Source organism: Chionomys nivalis, chromosome 9, assembly GCF_950005125.1.
Source record: "Chionomys nivalis chromosome 9, mChiNiv1.1, whole genome shotgun sequence".
Lineage (NCBI taxonomy): Eukaryota > Metazoa > Chordata > Mammalia > Rodentia > Cricetidae > Chionomys > Chionomys nivalis.
This window is the reverse complement of record NC_080094.1, coordinates 47,563,652-47,587,841: the sequence shown is the minus strand read 5'-3', so window position 1 is coordinate 47,587,841 and position 24,190 is coordinate 47,563,652. Positions and strand designations below refer to the sequence as shown.

Below are 24,190 nucleotides of genomic sequence, written 5' to 3'. Positions count from 1 at the left end.
AAACATCTAGCGGCCTAGAGTGGGGAGCACTCAGGCGCAAACGCTGGGGAGACGTGGGTGGGGCCTCTAGACGCCTGGCTGACACTTGTCACGGTCTGGTCCCAGTTTCTTCCCTTCCGTGCTCCTCCCCCAGGTACCCCTCCCCCCAGTCCTCTCCGGGAGCCCCGAGGGCGGCTCAGCCCACGTCCCACGTGAAGCCGCGGGGGCGGGCGACGGCGCCTTCCTGCTCTATCCTTGTATGGTGACCCGAGGGGCCGGCCCTCGAGTACTTAAGCCCGGGCGCGACAAAGCGCGCCCAGAGCCAACAGTCGCCCAGGCCACAGAGTCGCCGCCGCGGGAGCCGGGGAAGGGCAAGACGAGGGAGAGGACCTCGGGGAGCAGAAGGCTTTGCGATGCCGATCGCCATGAGGCTGGAGGCGGCGGCCGAGCTGGAGTGTGCGGCGCTGGGCGCACTGCTGCGGGAACCGCGGGAGGCCGAGGGCACGCTGCTGCTCGACTGCCGCCCGTTCCTGGCCTTCTGCCGGAGCCACGTGCGCGCCGCGCGGCCTGTGCCCTGGAACGCGCTACTGCGGCGCCGTGCGCGCGGCACCCCCGCTGCCGCCCTCGCCTGCCTGCTGCCGGATCGCGCGCTCCGAGCGCGCCTGGGTCGCGGAGAGCTGACCCGCGCAGTGGTGTTGGACGAAGGCAGCGCGTCTGTGGCTGAGCTCCCGCCCGATGGCCCCGCTCACCTGCTGCTCGCCGCACTGCTGCACGAAATGCGCGCGGAATCCACAGCCGTGTGCTTCTTGAGAGGTGAGCCCGCACCCGACGCCCGGCACTCCGCACCCCACGCCCCGTGCCCGGACGTCTTGGCTAATCTTATTCTTCCCACAGGTGGCTTCGAACGCTTCCAGGCATGCTGTCCGGATCTGTGCTCCGAAGGCCCTGCCCAGGCACTATCTCCTGTTGGGGCCGAAAAAAGCAGCTCTGACCCTAGGGTTCCCGTCTATGACCAGGTGAGTTGAAATCAGAATTATTTGACTTCCTGTCTAGCTCCATTGCCCACACTAAAGGGATGCCTCTGGGGAAAGCAAGGGGTGTATTCAACTACGTGTGTGTGTGTGTGTGTGTGTGTGTGTGTGTGTGTTGCATCCTCACATGGACTTTAAGGCACGAGTGGCATATGTGTGTCTGAACGTATGTCCTCTTGTATCCTAAAGACTTCAAATGTCCTAGAACTCCTCTTGTTTGTAGCCAGTCCATGATGTCTCTGCCTCACTCAGGACTCAAGCCCTCTGTCAAGGCCAGGGTCTCACCATTGCCCCCTTCCTCCTCCAGGGCGGTCCTGTGGAAATCTTGCCCTACCTGTACTTGGGCAGCTGCAGCCACTCCTCAGACCTTCAGGGGCTGCAGGCCTGCGGTATCACAGCCGTTCTCAATGTCTCTGCCAGCTGCCCCAACCATTTTGAGGGTCTTCTCCGTTACAAGAGCATTCCAGTAGAGGATAACCAGATGGTGGAGATTAGTGCCTGGTTCCAGGAGGCTATCGGTTTCATTGGTAAGGGAGCCGGAGCCCAGGGTTGTGAGGGAACTGTCGGGCAGAAGGTAGGGGGGCTGTTTCCTCTGTCCACCTTCCTGTCTGACTCCTCCCTCCCCATTTCCTTTTCAGACTCAGTGAAGAATAGTGGGGGCCGGGTGTTGGTGCACTGCCAAGCTGGAATCTCCCGCTCAGCCACCATCTGCCTGGCATACCTGATTCAGAGCCACCGAGTGCGGCTGGATGAGGCCTTTGACTTTGTTAAGCAACGTCGGGGAGTCATCTCCCCCAACTTCAGTTTCATGGGGCAGCTGCTGCAGTTTGAGACCCAGGTGCTATGTCACTGAGTCAAACCCTGGCCTGGTCTCACAGTGCTGCCTCTCACTGACTCCTCGGGGACGCGACCGTGGGCCTCTGGGCTCCTCTCTGTCCTCAAATTGGGGTGCTAGGAAAGCCAGGATGATGGCTTTTCTGATGTGGTGCTCTTCTGCTGGGGCTTTAAGGCTGGCCCTTATCCAGGGACCAGGGCGGATAGTATATTTGCCCTCCCTCCCCCAACTCTGGCAGAAATGAACTGGACTCTAAACCCATGTATTGTAGTCCCACTATGTTAAAGCCCTTGCTAGCCCAAGGGCTCACTGAACAAGCTGTGACAAGCAGAAACCGTGTCTAGGGGTGTGCACCCCTTGGTGAAAGCTCGAACCTTGTGCTCCCAGGGGAGCCAGGAAGTGATACGTGTGTCACGTCACTGACATCTTGCCTTTGTGTGAAAGTATGCGTGCGTCTCGCCACAGTTGGTGCTGAGAACTTGTGTTCAACTGACATTTAACACTCCCTCCCTGACTTCCTCCCAGCCCTGTGGGCCAGGGAGGGGGCCGTTGGAAACAGCACTTTATATTTATATAGAACATTGAGGATGTGTCAATAAAAGCAGTGTTTTGTTTTAAAAAAAAAAGAGCAATAGCACAAATGTCTGGTCTCAAGTCCATGCCTGGGAGGACTGAACAACTGAGTGGTCTTTACTACCTTGGCCTGGGGGCTTTCCCACACAGAGTCTAGCTTGTGTTTGTTCTGGGAAGTGTTCAGGGAAGCAGACTCCAGTCTAGGTCTCAAACAGTTCAGAGCTTCCCTGATCAGACCCCACTTCCTTGAAAACCCCATTTTCCCAGTGTGTGATGTGCAGGTGTGTGTTGACTGATGGCAGTCAGATCATTGTCTGGAGCCCAGAACAGAGGGCACTGGCTTCCTGGGGCTGAATGAAGGGTACAAAACCGGTCCCCAGGGTCCATTCTGTCTGCCCTGGGGTAAGGCATGCAGAAGCTGGGGTTGTTCTCAGCCTTCCTCCAGGCCTGTGTCAGTTTCTATTGAGACACGGCTGTGCTCTTAATGTCCAGCTCAGGGTGAGTAAGGGACACCCGGGCCCCAGAGTCATCATCATCTCATACACTGCATGACCAGTGCTGGACGTCCACTTCACCTCATCATTCCTTACTTCCCGTGCTTCTAACGTCTTATTTCCAACAAATGGCCTTTCTTCTCTTCTTTCTTTCTTTTCCTTCCTTTCTTTCTTACTTTTCTTTTCCTCTTCCACCTTCTTTTTGTTTGAAACAGTCCCAACTATATATATGCCTTGGTTTGCCTGGAACGGGACCTCAAACTCACAAGAGAACCTCCTGCCTTTGCCTCCCGAGTACTGTGATTAAAGGCACACTCCACCACAAATACATTTCATACTCTCCTTAAAATTTAATTGGGAGATTAAAAAGATAACAAACTTTATCATCTTTACCTTTTTTTTTTGGTTTTTCAAGACAGGGTTTCTCTGTGGCTTTGGAGCCTGTCCTGGAACTAGCTCTGTAGACCAGGCTGGTCTTGAACTCACAGGGATCCGCCTGCCTCTGTCTCCCAAGTGCTGGGATTAAAGGCATGCACCACCATCACCCGGCTCATCTTTACCATTTTAAGTATTCAGTAGTGTCAGATTATAGTCACAATAATTTTCTCTTGAACTTTCCATCTTGAAAATGGGAACACATTGTATGTTGATACTAACTCCCAAACCCTCTTCAAAGTGGCCTCTGCATTTTGTGGAATTGGTGACTCTGGGGACCTCAATAAGTGGGGGTTATACAGCATTTTTCTTCTTTAAAAATACATTCTTTTAGCCGTGCGGTGGTGGCGCATGCCTTTAATCCCAGCACTCGGGAGGTAGAGGCAGGCGGATCTCTGTGAGTTCAAGACCAGCCTGGTCTACAAGAGCTAGTTCTAGGACAGGCTCCAAAACCACAGAGAAACCCTGTCTCGAAAAACCAAAAAAAAAAAACAAAAAAAAAACAAAAACAAAAACATTCTTTTTATTTTTGAGAATTTCATACAAGTACACAATATGTTTCGGTCATATTTCACCTCTCTCTGCTCCAACCCCATCACATCCCCTCCCACCTTCATGTCCTGTCTCATGACCCACTAAGTTCATTTAGTGCTCCCCAACTGCTCATGGATGTAGGCAGGGTATCCCAATGGAGCTCCGGCACACCCCCAAAGAAAAATGACTCTAACAACCATCAGTTGCCAGGAGCTGCTTAGCTAGAGGCCTTGAGAGCCCCTCCCCATCCACGCTGGGGTTTTGACGGCTTGATCTCGCACAGGTAACCTCCATTGCCACAGTCGTGTCCTATCCTCTCCTCCCATCTGCTGCCTCTTCCATTCTTTCTGCCCCTTTGTCTGAGATGAGACATTCTCTGTGCCTTGGAGGGGACAGGGTGACAGATGTCCCATTTAAGAGCACTCGCGGCCTGATTCTCAGCACGCTGGCTAGTGATGATTCTCTGTGCTAACCTCTGCTCGATGCCAAAAGAAGCTTCACTAACCAAGGCTGAGAGCAGCGCCGGTTCATGAAGTGGATTGCTGGCACAGCTGCCCTGAGGCAACACAAAGTTCTCAGATCCTCTGGCACTGGCAGATTCCGTGGAGCCCTGTGACCCACGTCCACCAGTATCGTCTTCTCGTGACCATCTTACTTAGTCCACCTTAGTTTACAATATTCTTGTTTGAAGAAAGAACCGCATTTTTTGACAAAGTATGAGATTTTCCACCTAAGCAATGTGATGATGATGATCTACAAAGCACATTTAACCAGTTAGGCCATTATTATATATATTCTTTGAGCCAGGCTTTCACTGTGCAGCCCAGGTTAGTCTCAATCTATTTCAGACTCCCACATTCTGGGATTGAAGGCGTGAGCCACCATGACATCTCATGCCTTCTTTTTTTATGGCAAAAATTTGAGTATTTAAGGTTGTCCACGGGAAGCTTCGACATATGTGTGCATTGCGAATGATTCTTTCCATCAAGCTAATCTGCATTCTCATCCCATGCATTGAAACCAGTCAACACCTTGCTCAGACATCAGCCGCATCTGCCTTTGTACCCCCTCCTTGTGGCTCTGACTTCTATTTCTTGAGAAATGCTGGCCCCAGTTCCAGCAGGAACGCTGACAGGCCCTTGTAGTCAACAACCAGGGCCCATTGGTGCTGGCTTCCCTTCACTGGGCGCTGGGGTGGATTGGTTCGTGGGCTCCACGCTGTTGATTCAGCTGGGATCTCTACATGAGGGTGTAACCAATAGGAAGAGAGTTGAGGTGCTTTGCATTTTGAATTAGAGAAGTGGGAAAGGGCCCCAGCTGATCATGCCAGGAGGCAGTGACATTGTAAGAACCACAGCCATTTGAGGGTCCGAGTGTCCATCCGTGTGTGTGTGTGTGTGTGTGTCTGTGTCCCAGCCATGGCAAGAGTCCCTGGGTGTTGATGATTGCTGGGTGTTCAGTGTGAAATTTCAGAGTCCTGTCACCTGTGATAGGACTATATGGTTGCTGAAATGAAAGCTTCTAGCCAGGTGTAGTGGCACATGGCTTTAATCCTAGCATTCATTAGGCAGAGACAGGCAGATCTCTGTGAGTTTTAGTCCAGCCTGGTCTACATAGTGAGTTCCAGGACAGCCAAAGCTATGTAATAAGACTGTTTCAATCCGCCTCCACCAAAACAAAACAAAAAAGAAAGAAAAAGAAAACCTTATACAGGTGTGGTGACCACACTTCTATTATCAGTTACAATGGGGGAGGGTGCCTGGAGTTCTCAGGCAGATTTTCAGTGTCTGAGTCCCCTGCTGGTAGGGGGTGGGGCAGGGAAAGCAGTCCCTTCTAGCCCCTTCTAGTGCTGCTCATGAACCTTGCTACAATGCTTCTCTGCCCTCTGGTGGCAGGAGAGAATCTCAGGGACGCTATGCTGCCAGGTTGTCTTGTGCCCCCTTCCCAATTTTTAACCCATTTTAGCCAAGATGGGTGGGACTATGGTCCAGCAGGCTCAGGCCTGGCGGAGGGTCCTCGGGTAGGAGTGAGCAGATCTTCAGGTGGCGGCTGTTGGGAGGTTGTTCGTGGAGGTGATTGGGAGGCTGCAGGTGTGGGCTGGAGAAGCCACTATTAAAGGGGCGGGTGTGCGCTTGGGATGTCCTTTCGTGCTCTGGTTCTGTATGTTGCTTGCTGAGAGGGTAGTGAGGAACCACCATGGGGAGCGTGAGAGACCTGTGGTCTTGGGTGCTAGCTTTGCTCTCCTTGCCGGGTAAGCTGACTCCTGACTCTGGGGCAAGGGGAGGAGGTCAGGCGCTGTGGCTGTAGCTTAAAGTAGTCTTAAAGGGAACCCGGCTAGGGCAGCAGTCACTCCAGCTCTGAGTCTGGGTTGAGGAAAAGCTGAAGAGAAGGGGCTGAGGCTAGCCCTGAATCGGGGGCCGCCACAAGATTTAAATTTCATCCCGCCTCTCTTCATCCCTTTTGCCTCATGTGCTGCCCTAGCCAAGTGTTAGTCCCTCGAGGGGCCCTCCTTCGTTGGCAGCATCTAGGTCTTGCTGTTAGGTGGGGTTGAGTGGGAAGCCCAGGCAGGCTCAGGGCTGCTGCGGGGAGGTCTCCTGAAGGGGCTGGATATTGCTTCCCCAAGCCCCGCTGTCCCATCTCACCAATGGAGCCCTGGGGGCATCTATGTGTCTGCACTTGTCTGCCCCGGCCAGGTTTGATCCTGGGAGCACCCTCACCACCCAGATGTTCAGGAGTCTGCAGTACCAGTGTCCCGGAAGGCTTTACTCCTGAAGGGAGCCAGGTATCGCAGGACAAGGACATCCCTGCAATTAACCAAGGTGAGACCACTGGATCGTACTCCCAAAAGTCACGCTGAGTGTGGGCATGCAGAAAAGGTTGAAAAGAAATGTCCCCACGTATTTTGGGACTTCTAAATAAGTGCATGTTTCATGAGGAAAAGCTTTAGATCTTTTTTTTTCTGTATTTTTTTTTGCTGGTGAATTATTTTGATTCTATTTAACTTATTGATTCTCTGTGGGTTTTACATCATGTATCCTGATCTCACCTATCTCCCCATCTTCTCACATCCACCCTCTGCCCATGCGACCTCACCACCAAAACAAAACAAAAATTAAAAGAAAAACCAAAAACCAAACCAAACAACAAAAGAATCTTGTTGTGGATGCTGTAGTGTGGTTTGTTGAATCACACGGTCTACCCCTTAGTCCAAATTCTTCTTTACTTGTAAGTGTTCATTGCTAGGAATTATTCATGGTCTGGTTCAAGGCCTCTGGCTTCTGCTACACCATCAACAATGGGTTCTCTCTGGGGCTCCTCTCGGATAGTCTGTTGTCCTGTGTCCTGCAGTTTTGGATCTGTAGGTTCATCCCTTTAACCTGCTTGATAGTTCATAGATAAAGTGGATACTGAGGTGGGCCAACTCATAGCCTTGGTTCTGGGCCTGGATGGTAGCTGGGCTGCTTAGCCCTCCAGCTTTTCCTCATCCTCACTACTGGTATGAGTGAGCTCTAGGATAGCCAGGGCTCCACAGTGAAACACTTGTCTTGAACCTTCCCCTCCCCTCCCCGCCAGAGAGAGAGAGAGAGAGAGAGAGAGAGAGAGAGAGAGAGAGAGAGAGAGAGAGAGAGCGCACACTGGCTCTCAGCCTGGGAGTTGAGCAAAACCATCAGTAGGTATTTGAGAACATACCAGTCACTCTGTAGGGGACAGTGTACAGGTGTGACCTAGCCAGTAGGGGCTGGGGTATTAAAGAATAAAGAATCCAGCAGCACAGGGCCTCCCTGTCTGGGAATCTCAGTGAGGAACACAGACACATTGGGTTGAAGTTGGTGGCAATGAAGATGGATTCAGATAATGGAAACATCATGGGCTGAAATGTTGGGGGAACAGAGGTAACCTTGGCTTAGGGTAGGTGGTGGCCACAGTGTGGTCTTCTCCCTTCATTTGTGATCTGGTTAGAAGCTCATATGGGCACCAGTCCTTACTCAGTCATTGTCCTCTGTAGGTAGCCAGAGCCATGAGTCTTTGTGGCACTCATTTCAATGCCTTGAGAAGCTTCTCCCATGCTGGGGCTCACAGTAGCTGCCAACAGCTGCCCCTGCCTATGTGATGTTTAATTGGGAAATGCTATTCTCCCCAGCTGCTGTAAATGATGGCTCTGATGGCTGTTGATACCACACAACTGTACCAGGTCCTGGAGCAGTGAATCTCAACCTTCCTGATGCTGCGACCCTTTAATACAGTCCCTCATGCTGTGGTGACCCCAACCATAACATTATTTTCATTGCTACTTCATAACTGTAATTTTGCTACTGTTACGAATCATAATGAAATATCTGTGTTTCCTGATGGTCTTAGGTGTCCCCTGTGAAAGGGTCATTCGCTCTCCAAAGGAGTCGTGACCCACAGGTTGAGAACCACTGTCGTGGGGAGTGCTCTTTTAGATTTAAGGATGCAGTCTTGATTGGAGATGATCTTGAGGGGACTCCTCTTACCTGAAGAGGACTCTTAAGGGGTGCAACTGGTCTGTGTCGCCATCTGTCGTTTGAAGCTCTGAGATCAGGCAGCGCTCCTGTATTCTTCTCAAGCCTCTTGTGGCTTCCGTCACTGCCTCATGGGTCCCCCTGAGATGTCTCTTCCCAGCAGTCAGTTACAGAAGGCTCCCTGACTAGGAGGAAGATGAGAAGCTAAAGTGAATAAAGACAAAAAGTATTTACTCTCCTCAACTTCCTTCTGTGGCTATGACTTTGTAATTTCGGTTCCTTTGCCTCAAGGGTCCAGAATGTAATGTGTGATTATGGGAAGTAGATGGTGGGTGGGGGCAAGGTGAGGCAGGAGAGACCAGAGCATGTTCTGGGGAGTATGACTTGGGGCTGGGCTGAGCCCGAATGGGAGAGAAGGAGACATCCTCACAGATGAGGGCCTGGAGGTGGGACTGATCACAAGTGCTGGGGAATTATGGCTGTGTCTGAACAGGGGAAGGATACAAACAGGTTGAGAAGCCTCACACACATTTGCAGCCGGGCCGTTGGACTTCCCCAAAGCCACATAGCCTTGGCCCTCAAGGAAGCTTAGCTCCAAAGTAGAAGAAGGCATAGACACTGTCATTGCTGGGTTTGTCCCAGCCTGTGTTCTGGAAGTCACAGGTGACACACATCCCTTCCTCCTTTCCCTCCCAGGGCTCATCTCAGAGGAGACCCCAGAAAGCAGCTTCCTGGTTGAAGGGGACATCATCCGGCCGGTGAGTTGTACACTCAGCTGCAAAGCCGCGAGAGCGCCCTCGAAACCCCCTTCTAGGTGTCACGAGGGCTTTGGTTTGTATGACCGGTGAGGTAATATGATCATAGTGGCAACTGAGGTGACAGCATAGTCAGCCCAAGAGGGCTCCTTGGAAGAGGAGATTCAAGCTTTTAGACCCTACTTGACACCCTGCCCAGGGGAGAACTCAGAAAACACAAGGCTGGAGAAGTGATCCCAGACCGACTTGTAAGTGTGTGTGAGACCTGGATGGCTGTAAAGATCCCCCTAGGGAAGCTGGAGAAAGGAGGAACAAGGAGAGACCTTCTTGGCTAGGGGCGGAGGGCTGAGTCAAAAGAGAGGCTGATGGGAAAGGAAATGACGTTGCAGAGAGAAGACACATTGTTTAGGAGAGCGTAGGTGGCAGAAGGCTGCTGGATATGACCATGAGCAGTGGGAAGCAAGACCGTTCTGTTTGTTCAGAGGGGGCTGACAGCGACAAGGCTGTCCTGGAGTTCATAGTCTAACAGGTTAGGGTATCCATTAGAGATGTGTATGCACACGCCTGCCATTTGCAACTCTTACAGCAGAACTAAATCAAGTTGGTGGCTAGAGGAGGTAGGGCCTTCTGGGATCTGTGAAGCCTCCTCTTTAGAGTTCTGGTTAGTAGATGGTGGGAGAGCAGCATTTGTGAGGGCATCACCCTGAGTAGGACCCTTTCCGTTCTTATGTCCTGAGGAGGTGCTTAGGAGGGGCTGAGTCCTTCTGAGCCAGGCCTCCTGGGGTGCCAACCTTAGGTAGTTTTATCTACTCGATAGAACATGATAGAACATGTTGCAACTTCTGTTATCTGAATTCTTTATTTATTTATTATGCATACAATGTGCTGTTGGCATGTATGCCTACATGCCAGAAAAAGGGTACTAGATCTCATTACAGATGGTTGTGAGCCACCATGTGGTTGCTGGGAATTGAACTCAGGTCCTCTGGAAGAGCAGCCAGTGCTCTTAACCTCTGAGCCATCTCTCCAGCCCCTGTTATCTGAATTCTCAGTTCGTCCATTGACTTCCCAGGCTCTCGTTCCTCTTCTAAGGGTGTCCTCGCTCCCAAGACCTCCCTGTGGCACCTCTCACATCTCCAGGGCTCTGATGGTCTGAGGCAGGGCACCCCAGGGAGTAGGATGCTTAGGTGGCCTGTGTCCTCACTAACTCTGAGCTGCCCTCTCTCCTCAGAGCCCCTTCCGATTGTTGTCAGTGACCAACAACAAATGGCCCAAGGGTGCTGGTGGCATTGTGGAGATCCCCTTCCTGCTCTCCAACAAGTATGGTGAGCTGAGGTGGGGCTTCCCACCCTTCTCCTGGATACAGTGGGGCTCCTGCAGGGAGCTCCCCTTCTCCTGAAGCACCGTACCCCTTACACTGAGAGTGCTGTGCAGAGCTCCCTTCCCCAGGGCATCTGAACTGTGGTGGGGGGGGGTGCGCGGGTGGGTGGGGGTGTGCCTGTGTGTGTGTGTGTGTGTGTGTGTGTGTGTGGTATGTGTGTAATACTGGAAGATCTGATGGAACTCTGTAGCCCCCTCTAGGCTACATAGCCCCACAGCCATGGCCTTTATGCAGCTTAGTGTTCCTCTTCAATATTGTTCTCTCTGAGCACTGTTTTGGAACATTTGGGCTTAATGTCTTAGCCCCCATGCAGACTTTAGAGATTCTCAAGAGCTATTGGGACCTCCTTAGAGGGTCAGCCATGGTGTCTTTCCCAGATGAGCCCAGCCGCCGGGTCATTATGGAGGCTTTCGCTGAGTTTGAACGTTCCACATGCATCCGGTTTGTTGCCTACCAGGGCCATAGAGACTTCATTTCCATCCTTCCTATGTCAGGGTAAGTGATCTTGGTGTGTAGCCGTGTGGCCATGTGGCTTCGTGGCTTCATGTCTTCCCTGATCATCCCTTAGTGTGCACAAGTGCTATTAAGCCTGTTTCTGGGCCTCTTTTCTTGGGTTCAACCCCAGTCTATCCTGAATGGTTCATTCATGACCTGGACCTTCTGGGCCACAGGTGGGTGAGGGATGGCCACTGGGCACAGCACCCTCCTCTACAAACCCTCATCTCCTGGAGGTCTTGTGGTATGCATCTGGGCAAATGTTGGGTCCTAGTTCTGCCACTTATGTGCCAACTTAAGTCTAGGTGAGTTCCCTAATTTAGCCTCTACCTTCTTTCTGAGGCAGGGGTAGTGGTAATAACATATCCTACTTTCATTGGACATGGTGTGAATGGAAGCTGTGACTCAAGCTTATGACCTATGACTACTCACGTAATGATCTGCTCTATCATGCATGAATGTCAGGTCCCACCTTTCGTCAGCTCAGGTAGTAACAAAGCCCCAGGTGACACCCTCTTCATAGGTCAAGCAGTCAGGGGACCTGGGAGGTGGGGCAGTAAGTCTTGGACTAGAGTCCAGGATGGGAAACTGGCAGGAGTCTGATCCTGGTTCATCCCAGGTCCTAAAGCAGAGTAAATACCTGTTCTTCTCTGACCTTTCTAGCCTGATACCCAGCTAGCTCACTGCCAAACGGCTCACGCTCAGGGTCTTGCAGGTGCTTCTCTGGTGTGGGACGCAGTGGAGGGATGCAGGTGGTGTCCCTAGCACCTACTTGTCTCCGGAAGGGCCATGGCATCGTGCTCCATGAGCTCATGCATGTGCTTGGCTTCTGGCATGAGCATTCACGGGCAGATCGTGACCGCTACATCCGCGTCAACTGGAATGAGATCCTCCCAGGTAAGGCAGCTAGCGTCTAGGCTAGGCTGGTCCCAGGAGACCCCGAGGGACAGAGGCCTCGGGCCAGGGCTAGAGCTGAGTTGCTTGCCTCCTCTGGAAGAGTCCATCCCACACACTGCCTGTCCCTTTCTCACGAGGCAAATGGGATTCATGCCTCTCTGGTATTTGGGAGTGGTCCTGTGGGTCTCTAGAGTGGTACCCAAGGAAGGACATCAGCCATTTGCTTTGTCTCTCTTCTCTCTGCCACCATCAGTTATCTGACTGTGAGGTTGACAGTGTCCTATGACTCTTGTTCACTGAGTACTCAGCAGTCCCCGTGTGACAGATGTTAGTGTGTGATATTGGGGCGAGGGCTACATGTCAGTTGTGGGCACTGAGAGCCAGGAGAGAGATGGGGGAGGGTAGACCAGATACATGTGTCAAGCAAGGGGGCAACACTGAAAGGCTGAGGGTACCAAAGATGTGACTTCAGTCAATGCAAACACCCTGATCATGGCATAGAGCAGAAGCCAATAGGCCACCAAACCACTAGACTGTTCTCCTTAGGGGATCCAGTGAAATGCTTTTCGTTCTGGAGGTTAAAAGAACTTCAGGGGTTCTGAAAAAAAATTAGGAAAAGTATGGAAATGTATGTAGTTCTAGCACTCTGGAGGCCAAGGCAGAGTTCTGAGTGTGAGGACAGGCAGGGCTATATGGATTCTGCCTTTAAATAAACAATCAACAAAACACTATTTTAAAACCAATGGTTTAATTAGGGTAAGGGTAGGCTCAGGGAAAGTGTAGAGGCACCAATACTTATATCCATAAAAGCAAAGAGAACAAATAAGTTAAATGTGCCTGTTTATGATTTAAAAAAAAACAGTAAAATTAAGGTAAAAGCATAAATTAGAGTTAGAAAACAAGCCCAAATTAATGTAAGAGCTGTCCTAACAATCAAATTGGCTCAAAAACAAAACCAAACATCTACCTACTAGGGAACGTAGCAAGGTGGTACGGCACCTGTTTGGCTTGTAACTGGAGTTCCATCCCTAGTGCCAACAAGAGTTCAGCTATCCTATTGGGAAATTATGGTTCCCTCAAAGATAGAAAAGTGAGAATGTTTGCGTTAATGGGTATCAACTCTGCCAGGGCATTAAAACTAATCACTGTGATTTTTGTGGGATCGAGAGGTAGAAAGTCAGAGGAAGCAGGTGGTGTAGGAAACTCACTTTATATTTATGTATATTCTCTTTTAATATGTGTGTATTGTATTTCTGTGGTGCTGGGGATTGAGCCATTGTGCATGCTAGATACTTGATAATTTTTGTTTTCTTGAGACACAAGGTGTTACTATGTAGCTTTGGCTGTCCTGGAACTCATGGTAGACCAGGCTGACCTCAAACTCAGAAACCCTCCTACGTCTGTCTTCCAAGTGCTGGGATTAAAGATGTGCACTACTATACTTATCTAGATACTTGGTTTTGGAGTTAGAGGAATATATTTCTATTCAAAATTATGTTTACTAATAAATATTCTTTGAAGAGAAGAAGTTGGCATTCTTTGGGGCTCTGATTAGGATAAGGAGACTGCTGGTGACCTTAGGGAAGAAGAGAGTGTGGACACGGCCTGCTGGGATCAGGGAGAGGGGTTGGGAACAAAGGTGTAAGGAACCGGAGGTCCTTTCAGGAGTGGTCAGCAACCTTCCTTCCTCGCTGGCCTGGAGGAGAGCAACGGGCATTCTGGCCAACCGAGATGACCGGACTGCTAGGCGCCATGTCAGCAGCTTTGTGGTTTGAGATGAGAAGATGAAGGTGGTCTGGCTACTGAGGGCTGGGGCACCACAATCCTGAACAGAGAGGACAGCGTGTCTTTGAAGCTAGCTCAAGGAGTAGGCAGGGTACTAGTGTCTACGGCACAACAGCCGTAGCTTTGTGGGTGCTTCAGGTTTGCAAAGATTCGAGTCATGCAAAGTGAACTGGGAAGAAGGGACAGCTGGAGAGAGCTGAGGTTTGAAGGAGGTCCTGGTTGCTTGGCCACAGGCGCCCCCTGCTTCCACTTTATCTTTAAGGCACCTGGTATAGGTCTGGATTCCTTCCAGAGTCCAATAGAGTAGGGTAGCAAAGACTCCGAAAGCAGGGACCAGCCCAGAAAGAGAAGGCTCAGTGGGGTAGTCAGACTCTTCACTTAGGTGGGTTGTGACTTCCCAGAGTTGTGCACCGCCTGTCTGTCTTTTACACACCTACAAAGGTGTGTGTGTCTGTGCTTTAAGGCTTTGAAATCAACTTCATCAAGTCTCGGAGTAGCAACATGCTAGCACCCTACGACTACTCGTCAGTGATGCATTATGGGAGGTGAGCACCCTCCGTTTCCCCCTTTCCCTGTCCTCCTCCCCTACTCCCCTACCTCCTAGCCCCAACTACTGCGATCCTGACATGGGCCCCACCCCTGGGTTCCAGGTTTGCCTTCAGCTGGCGTGGGCAGCCCACCATCACACCCCTCTGGACCACCAGCGTCCACATTGGCCAGCGATGGAACCTGAGCGCCTCTGATATCACCCGGGTCCGTAGGCTATACAACTGCAGCCCAAGTGTACCTGACTCCCACAGGAGAGGTAAGAGACTGGGAGAGGAACTTGATGTAGGGGATGGTGCGGAAGGGTGAGGATAAAGAGATGGTGAGGCTATAAGGAGAGGTGGGTCGATCACCGTGACCTCACTAACCATAGATTAGTTTAGAAAAGAAGCAAAAACTGTACGCAAAAACATAAACAACTGTATGCACTCTGAATATAGGGTGTGTAAAGTAGCCTGTGTAGGTGCGTGGGATGGGTGCAGAGAAGTGTGCGTGTCTGTGGGGACAGAGTGCAAAGTTCTGAAATGGATCCTATTCAAATGTGAAACCTAGAGGGCATGATGCTGCATGCCTTTGATCCAATCCCAGCACTGGAGAGGCAGAGGCAGAGGCGGGTGTGGATCTCTGTGAGCCGAAGACCAGTCTGGTTGACATAGTGAGTTCCAGGACAGTCAGCAATACATAGTGAGACCCTATCTCAAAAACAAAAAAGTCAAATGTGAACCCTCAAAAGATTTGGGGGGGGGGACTTGATTAGGAAAGAAAGGACGGCTAGTGGTTCTCAGCCTATGGGTCGTGACCCCCTTGGGGTTGAATGACCCTTTCAGATATTTACATTATGATTCATAACAGTAGCAAAATTACAGTTAATAAAGTAGCAATGAAGTAATTTTATGGTTGGTCACAACATGAGGGACTATATTAAAGGGTCACAGCATTAGGAAGGTTGAAAGCCACTGTACTAGATGGTTCTGAGACAACTAGGTATCTAGGTATTGACCATTATACACCATAAGGTACAAAAGACTTGTGTGTGCACAGGGAAACTTTACAAAGTTTAGCAAGACACATTGGGATGGGGAAGGGTTTCTTCGCAAATAACCCTAATACTACAAAGATTAATGAGTTCAATAACATCAACCATAATGTCAAAAGACACCACAAGCAAGTTTAAACACAAGTTATAAAGTAGAGATGCTTCCGAACATAGCTAGTATTGTTCTGAACTCAGAAAGCTATAAACAGAAAGTCAAACTACCATATAGAAAAGTGTGTGAGGTGGTTAGCAGGCCTCCCAGAAGAAACCAACATCGTTCCCTCTCCCTAAATCTGCAGTTCACAGCCTCAGTGATAACTGATAATATCAAATACTGCTAAAGGGTACGGGGCAAAGGGTGATGTCTGTATCCTACTGACGGGCCACAAATTGTGGAGACCCTTTAGGAAGACAGTGTGACACCCTGTGAAGCTGCCGTGCATGCCTGTGACCCAGATTTTATTTTTAGGTCACCTTACATCTGAGTCCCATTCTCTTTCCCTACCAGCCCCAATTAATCACTAATCCACCTTCTGCCTCTATGGATTTACCTTGTCTAGACATTTCATATAAATGGAGCCAAGTGCCTTTTGTGTCTGGCTTACTGCCCTTAGCATGACCTTTGCAGTTCATCTCTGCTATAGTACCTTATAACTTCTTTTCTTTTCTGCTGACATATTTATTCCTCACTTGATGAGCATTTTGAGTTGTTTCTGCTTTGGCACTATATGAATATGTCTAGGCACAAAGCCGCTGGCTCCCATGGTAATGCCATACTCGGCTGCCTTCCAAAACAATTGAGCCACTTAAAAAACTCCACTAAGCTATGCAGGTGGCTACCAATTTTCCTGCACAATTGCCAAGCATATAGTCTATGCTTTTGATTTTGAGCATCCCAGTGGGTATGGAAGTATTTTATTCTGATTTGCATTTCTCTAATGGCTAACTATATCCAGCCTTGATGGGATGGCTGGTTCTCTGTATAAATGGAAGTATCTCATCGTTCTGATTTCTAATTTGTGTTTTTCTAATGGCTAACCATATCTAGCCTCTATGAGATGGTGGGTCCTCTGTGTACCTTTTTGGTTCTGTGTCTATATAGATTCTTAACCTTGTTTTCAATTGGATTGGGTTTTCCTTGCTGAATTATAAGACTTAAAAAATTACTCTTTTGCTTTGTTTTGCTTTTTATGTTTTTTGAGACAAGGTTTCTGTCATCCTGGCTATCCTGGAACTCTCTCTGTAGACCAGGCTGGCTTTAAACTCACAGAGATCCGCCTGCCTCTGCCTCCTGAGTGCTGGGATAAAAGGCGTGCACCACCACCACCTAGTTTTAAAAAATATTTTTTTTTTAAAAAAAAAAAAAAGATTTATTTATTTATATAGTATCCTGCCTGTAGGCCAGAAGAGGGCACCAGATCTCATTATAGGCGGTTGTGAGCCACCATGTGGTTGCTGGGAATTGAACTCAGGACCTCTAGAAGAGCAGTCTTAACACCTGAGCCATCTCTCCAGCCCCTAAAAAATATTCTTAATGCTATCTCTTTGTTATATCATTTGGAAATATTTCCTCACATTCTGGGTGCTCAGATTTTTGCTTTTTAGACAGCAGCCTCCTTCCCCACTTTTTATTTTGAGACAGAGTCTCACTATGCAGTAGTGGCCAGTCTGGAGCCCAATATATAGATCAGACTGACCTCAACACTCAAGAGATCAGTCTGCCTGTGCTAAGATTAAAAGCATGGACCACATGCCCAACTTAAGTTTTTTTTTTTTTTTTTTTAAATTTTCGAGACAGGGTTTCTCTGTAGCTTTTTTTGGTTCCTGTCCTGGAACTAGCTCTTCTAGACCAGGCTGGCCTCGAACTCACAGAGATCCGCCTGCCTCTGCCTCCTGAGTGCTGGGATTAAAGGCGTGCGCCACCACCGCCTGGCTTTAAGTATCATTCTTAATATCATTTTCCCTGATATGTTACACACATACACTATATATGTATACTTTTAATACATCAAATATTACATAATTTTTGTTAAAACTAGAATGAGATACTGTGGCACGAGGATTGCAGGTCAGTCTGGAGCTCTATCACAAAGAGCAGAGAACTGGGACATGGTGAGGAGGGACTGACCCAAGAGAAGGCTGAACACTATGGTGGGCAGATTGGCATGTTTGGGTGTTGAAATGGTGGCACACATAGTATGTATATGAAGGGGCAGATGCCAAAGGAGAAAAGAAGCTCAGCCAGAACTCTAGGAAGGGTCTGCTCTTGGAGGGAGGGTCAGACACTTATTTGGACACAACAGGAAGGAAGACAACAGGAGTGAACCTGAGTCCATTACAGATCTGGAGACACCGTGTGTAGCCTTGGCTCCTCAGTGAGGTGAGGTTGCTGGCAGAACCCTGGGAGGGACGTGAAGCACAAGGCACCTGAACCTGGTAGAGATGGCAGGACAAAGGAAGGTGCTGGACTGGGGCAGGGACTTGTGACGGAGGGGAGGTGGCTGGGGATGTGTCCAAAAAGATAATGGCTGAAAGGCAACCAAGCTTATAGAGGGTACCAGCTACTTGAAGGTAAGTTGCTAGAAATGGAGGCTTCAGCTCTTGTGGTTTCTGATGCTGATGTGTTCAGAACCAGGCAGGATGAGGGTCGCTGGTCAAAGGAGTCAGCCTGGATTGGTTGCGGTACACCGATGGAGGAATGTGAGATCATGGCATGTGAGCAGGAAAGATGGGACCAAGAAGCAGCAGTGGGCTCCACCAGAGCAGATAACATGGGCCATGAAGCTCAAGAGTTTCCCACAAAGCGTTGTCAGTCATGGCCTGGGTGTGGAAGCAAAGAGGCTCGTCTCCTGGTGGTGCACAGACCTGAGACCACTCTGGAGCTTCTGAGGGCCTCCCTTGGTTTGAACAGGAGTGGCTCTGGAGGATGTCTAAGAAGTGGGATGGGAGGTGGGTGGAGAGTGGCCCAAAGAAGGATCTGGTAGGAGAAGGCTGTGATGCTTGGATCGGTTGGTTTAACAGAGCAACCCAGCTGGGCTGCTGGGGTGTGTGTAGGAGGCCAGCAGCATCTTTTAGTGGTGACCGAGGGGCCAAGTGAGAAGGGAATGGCACACTTCCACCGTCCTGGCTTTTCCTATCTGTCTGTGTAACCTAGGCTTACCACAGACTCACAGTCCTGTTTCAGCCATAGACTATCACACCCAATAGTTGTCCTGCTGTGTGGTAGGAATGTAAGAGTTCGTGCCTTAGCAGAGATCTAGTAGGCTGTCATCTCACTGAGTCTGGCTCCATTACCACCTTACCTAAAGCCAAAATCAGCATTAATTCTTGTGACCATGCTCTATGCCCTTTCTGTGATTCCGAGACCTAATTTCTGCTCTCTCCTGCTCCAGGGTTCGAGGCCCACAGTGATGACAGTGATGGAAGAAACCTCCCTCCTTCCTTCCTATCATATATACAGAGACTTCTGGAGGCACTGGCAGAAGAATCTAGACGCTCTGACCCCAGTTGCTCCAGGACCAGAGGCCAGGGTGTTATTCCAGAGATCGTAGACAGCCAGGAAAGGTGGGATCATCCTGCTCAGAGAAAGTTCAGTGTGGAGGCCTTGGCAAGACCACCTCAGATGCAAGCTGCTTCTCCAAGGTCAGGGCCTGGAGCAGGTGCAGATGGCTTCTCTCTAGAGCAGTTTCAGGCAGCCCAAGAGCCCGCTGTACCTCCTGCTCCATTTCCAGAAGCCAGAGATCAGCCAGCACCTATTCAAGATGCCTTGGAGAGTCTAGCTCAGCTTCCAGGAGGTTGTGCACCTGGAAGTCACATTAGAGAGGTGCCCAGAGACTGAACCCTTTAACTTCTGCCAGCAAGAGGAGAGGGTATACTCTGCCCATAGAAGCTAGGTCTTCTAGTTCCTGGCCCCTCTGGGCATCACCCCTGTCTTCTATCCCCTGCACTGATCACTCTTGGAGGCCCAGGCCACCCCCTTGGTCTTTCTCTACCACATCCCCTCACCCCTGCAGAGTTCCTAGGGATAGAGAGGCCCCCAAAGTCTGTTTGTTCTTGACTTGAGCCCTAGTACTGGAAGATGCTGGGCATGGATACAGGATTCAGGGAGTGGTGGGCATGAGCAAGATTCCAACTCCTGGAGGGCCTCTGGGAATTCTACAGCTGAGGATTAGCCTCCAGCATGGACTCATGTTGCCTTGGGCATGGTCTCAGTGGGAAGCCCTGTGATGGGGACCATGAATATCCTCCTGTCCATTATGCCTGGCTCTAGGATGCTCTGAAGCCCTGGGATTCAACCCTGGTCTCCAGGGCACAGTGTCCAATTTGTTCACCTGCTAAACTGGACCAGCAAGAGTGGACTCCTTACCAGATCTGCATGTTGGAAGCCTTGGCAAGACCGCCAGTCTCCGGACAGCAGACTTGAACCTTAATCCCACATCAGATCACTGTTTTTGCTGCTTTGCTCACAGGGTGCTCAGTAGAAGACGCTGGGGTGGGGTGTCACACCACCTGTCCTTCAGTCATGCCCCCCCTTCTTGGTCTCCCATGAGGTTTCTTCTGGGAACAAAGAAAGTGTGTAGGTACTAGGGTCTGGACCAGGAGCCCTTCATTCCCCAGGAGTCTATTGGGAGTTCAGCGAAGCCCTGCTTGGGATGGGAGGAGAACTAGAACTCTGAACTACTAGTGGGGAAGGGAGCCTCATTCATATGGGAGAAGGCAGAAATAAAGTCGGGTGTTTGCTTCATGCAGTGTGTTATGCTGATTGTCTGTGTATAAGGGTCTTTAACTGGGCAGTGGTGGCTCACGCCTTTAATCCCAGCACTCCAGAGGCAGAGTCAGGTGGCTGAGTTCAAGGCCAGCCTGGTCTACTTAGTTCCAGTATGGCCAGGGCTACACAGAGAAATCCTGTCTGGAACCGCCCCCCCCCCCCAAAAAAAAAAATTCTAAGGGTCTTTCACCCAAGTGCCCATGAGAGCTTCCAGGAAGTCACACGCCACACTCTCGAGGGTCAGGCTTCTGGAAGCAGGTAGACTAGCTCAAGCAGTTTGGTGTCCCGAGAGTTGGCCCTTGCCATCTTCCTAGAGAAGTCACGTACTGAGGTTGCCTCAGGGGCCATGAGGGCTCTGCAGCCTGTGTTCTGTCTAGCTTAGGCTTCAGAATGGAGTTTGGTTCCTAATGTTGAGTCAGAGGACCAGTACTGGGTATCAGCCAGGAAAGGATCATGCCAGGGGATGCTGTCCTTTTTTTTGATCTTGGATATAGAAGGTGGTGGTTGGTGTCTGGCTTTGATGTTAGTAAATTGGGGCCTTGGCAGTGTTCATTAGAAGGGCAATAGCCCCAGTAGGAAATGACAGAAGCATCAAAAATAGGGTTGCCTTGAGACATCTGAGGGTCCAAACTGGAGAAATGGCACTGGGCTAGGGTTCCCAGGGGCCCCACCAGACCAGAGGATCTACTCTAGACTTTGAGACCCCACCCAAGGCTATCACGAGCCTTTCTAAGTTGTAGCTTTTGATTTCCAAATTCAGTTCTAGAAGATTGGGTTGAGTGAAACTGGTGGCTCTTCTATTTGGGACTGGCCAGGGACAAAGTTGTCCTCTTGCATTCTCCCTACAGGAAGCCGCATGTCCCCGCGAGAGCCCAGTCTCCATGCCAGCTCTGGGCAATGGGATGGTCCACGAGTTTCATTTTGCAGAGTGCCTTGGTCCAGGCCTTGAAGCTCATCAGCCTGGAGGCTAACCAGAGTAGTTTAGCCACGCCCCCCAGTAACACAGCTATGCTGTGCTGCTCACCACTGGATTTATTTATTCAACAGGCACTTAGAATGCCCATTAGGTGCCAGGCAGGCTCTGTTACGGACATCAGGGATACCCTGGTGAACAAAGTAGGGAGAGGGATGGATAATAACTTGCCTATAGGTAGGCATCTTGAATTGATCAATGACAGGGATTGGGGAACACTTGCAGGATTGTTCGTTGGGATGAGCCCCTATAAGAACGGATTCACAGGCCTGTGGTTACCCATGGAAACGCTAGGGTAGAGCCACCAGTGCAAAGGTCTTGGGGCAGGAAGAAGAGAGCATATTAAGTAGGGTGAGGCAGGCAGGCAGGGATAGACCAGAGACAGGGCTAGTGTTTTAAGAACAGCCTGGAGTAACAAAATGTAACTTAAGGCTTAAGAAGGCACTCTTGGTGCTCTGTGGGAAATAGGTTGGAAGCAAAGAGACATGGCCATCTACCTAGATTCCCATGGGTACAGTCATCTTTCCCTTCTTTGAAGAAAGATGTCACTTACATGCAAAATCACCTTTCCCTTTCCCCTATAATCTGCCTTTCCAAGACTTATCACTCTGGGGCACCATAAGCCTGAGTATATTTATGTGTCTGCCATGCACCAACAGGGCTTCTGCCATCCCTCACCAACCCACAGCCGTAGCCAGTATCAGCAACAAGGAGGAGTGGCCCATCTGATGGAGGTGGGGGTATGATTCCACAAATCCTTGGAACACAGCTGAGTGTGAAAGTATACGCAGAGTTTGAAGAGTGAGCTGGGCCTACCAAGGAAGAACGGGCCTTTGACTGAACAAAGCCCTGGAAAGGATTGGTGGCACGTAGCCTGGGGAATTCCCTGGTGAGGGGACAAGCTCCTACTGTCATCCTAGCTGCAGGGTGGGAGAGCATCTTTCCCTGGTTGTGGCCATCTTGGGCTGATGCCTGACTGGTCAGTAAGTGCCCAGCATGGCTTGATACTTGGTAGCCTTAGATTTACCCCTTCAGTGGTGGGACTGGGGTAAGATGGGGTTAAGGATAACCGAGATTGCTCTTCTTGTAGCGTCCTGAACACCTGGCCCTTTGAGAATAATGGGCAATTAGACTCCCATGTGATGTTGATAGCTGTCTGGAAAGCCTTCTCTCAATTCGAGCGTGACTGGAGGTTGTGAAAAGGCAGGTCATCCGTGTCTCTTTGGGACTAGCAGGAATTGCCTCAGTGATGAGTTCCCAAGTTCCCATGGCTACCTACAGTCCTTTCTCAGTGAAGGGGCTACCAGGACCTCTTCATCCCCTGTGGTCATGGGCTCAAGCCCAGTCCAGCATGGCGGGAAGGGTGTCTCTGTAAGGCTTGCCTCAAGATTGCAGTCTCAAAGGGGCAGGTGAAGCAGGCTGTCCTTTTTGAGCCTGGCCTACATGTCCCCACCCTCTCTGGTTGTGGCAGTCCCACATAACTGGAGAGCTGGGGGTCAGGGCAGCCTGAGTTGAGAGAGGCATTGCTCGAAGTGCCCCCCGAGGCTGGGCACGGTGGTCTGTCTGAGCCTGAGTTGGAGAAAGCCTGCTCTCTGGGGACACAGAGGTCACATGCTAGCCCTCACAGTGACAGTCATGAGGAGCGAAAGTCCAATAGACTCACCTGAGAAGGGGGTTGGGAGCAGATTCCTGTAATTCATTGTTTTTTTACTCTTTGCTCTGGGGGGGGGGGTGCATCACCCAGCTCCCAAATAAATCACATGGGGTCTTATTCTGACTTACGAACGTCTGGCCTTAACTTGTCTGGCCTTAACTTGGCTTGTTACTAGTCAACTTTTCTTAAATTATCCCATCTATCTTTTGCTTCTGGGCTTTTATCTTCCTCTCTTTCTGTATACTTTACTTCTTTTAGCTCTTTCTCTGTGACTTGCTGTTTAGCTGGGTGACTGGCCCCTGGAATCTTCCTCTCCTCTCTTTCACCCCTTGCTCCTTTTCTCCCCAGAGTTCTCCTCCTATTTATTGTTTGCCAGCCCCACCTGTCCTTTCTCCTGATTGGTCATTCAGCTCTTTGTTAGACCAATCAGGTATTTTAGAAAGGCTAAGTAACACAGCTTCCCAGAGTTAAACAAATGCAACATAAAAGAATGCAACACATCTTTGCATCCTTAAACAAATATTCTACAACCTAAATGAATGTGATACATCTCTAGCTAATATTCTACAACAGACTCCACTTTCAGGGATTAATTTATATACATTCATATAGTGCCCTTCAGGAGGGAGAGCTGTAAATACAAAGCCTGGCTGCTCTTTCCCAGCACTTCCCACCAGGAGTTAGTCAGCTTTTTTATAGTCTCTGGGACCTGCGAGGACGCCTGTCCCTAGTCTCTGCACTCAGACAGCAGCAGAGGGCGCTCGCAACACAGAGACGCACTCCTTGCACCTCTCCAGTACGACTGAGTGGCGTCTGAGTGGGGAAGCATTGGAAAAGGGGGTTCGGAACTCTCTCCTCGCTCCGGTCCGGCTCCTAAGGTTCTCAGTTGCTGGAATGTGGCTCAGTTGCTAGATGGAGATGTGGCTTATCATGTCTGAGTACCCCAACACTCCCTTGCACGCTTCTCTGAGCTGTTGAGCTGCTGCAGGCGACTTGAGCGCTCTCGCTTACCACCACCGATCTGGGTGCTCTGTACCAGACACACAGACAGAAGGCAAATGGACCCTTGGGACTGACCAAGGTCTCAGCTCCCAGCATGCACCGATCCTCTTCTATAAGTATCCTTCCCAGAACCTCCAAGATCCCAAACACCTGGCTTCTGGACTTGGCCTGCGGCGGTAGGGAGGAGACAGGAGTTGGGGACCGGGTGAGTAAAGGGTGAGTGTCGCAGGTCCACTTTTCCACAAAGCGCACCTTCCATCCACCCTCGATCGGATCTCCCGCCCCGCCTTCTTCCCTCCTCCAGCTCCCGCCCCCAGTTTCCTCCCTCCTCCCCTCCGTGCTGGCTCTCCTCCCCACGCCCCTGCGCGGCGGGCTGACTGCAGGCGCGGCACCGGGAGACAGAGCGCCTTTTCCGAGCACCGGCTGCGCTTCCATAGTCGGCTCTGTGCGTCCTGCAGTTGTACCGCGCGAAGGCGCGACTTTCCTCCGGTCCCGGGACGGTAGTGGGACAACTTGGAAAACTTCTCTGGGGC

General features: G+C 50.4%; 2 protein-coding genes across 2 annotated transcripts; both read left to right on the top strand.

Annotated features, from left to right (window-relative positions):
* The first annotated feature begins 312 nt into the window (after positions 1-312).
* Dusp2 (dual specificity phosphatase 2) lies at positions 313-2,397 on the top strand. The gene is made up of 4 exons (XM_057781556.1): positions 313-792; positions 874-995; positions 1,318-1,537; positions 1,649-2,397. Exons 1-4 carry the CDS (start codon positions 393-395, stop codon positions 1,861-1,863), a joined length of 957 nt encoding a protein of 318 aa, XP_057637539.1. The 5' UTR covers positions 313-392; the 3' UTR covers positions 1,864-2,397.
* Positions 2,398-6,027: 3,630 nt separating this feature from the next.
* Astl (astacin like metalloendopeptidase) lies at positions 6,028-19,965 on the top strand. Its single transcript, XM_057781523.1, has 9 exons — positions 6,028-6,132; positions 6,575-6,700; positions 9,062-9,123; positions 10,352-10,445; positions 10,879-10,996; positions 11,712-11,893; positions 14,142-14,223; positions 14,329-14,483; positions 18,653-19,965. The coding sequence occupies exons 1-9, from the start codon at positions 6,078-6,080 to the stop codon at positions 19,096-19,098; spliced, it is 1,320 nt and encodes a 439-aa protein (XP_057637506.1). The 5' UTR covers positions 6,028-6,077; the 3' UTR covers positions 19,099-19,965.
* Positions 19,966-24,190: the final 4,225 nt, after the last annotated feature.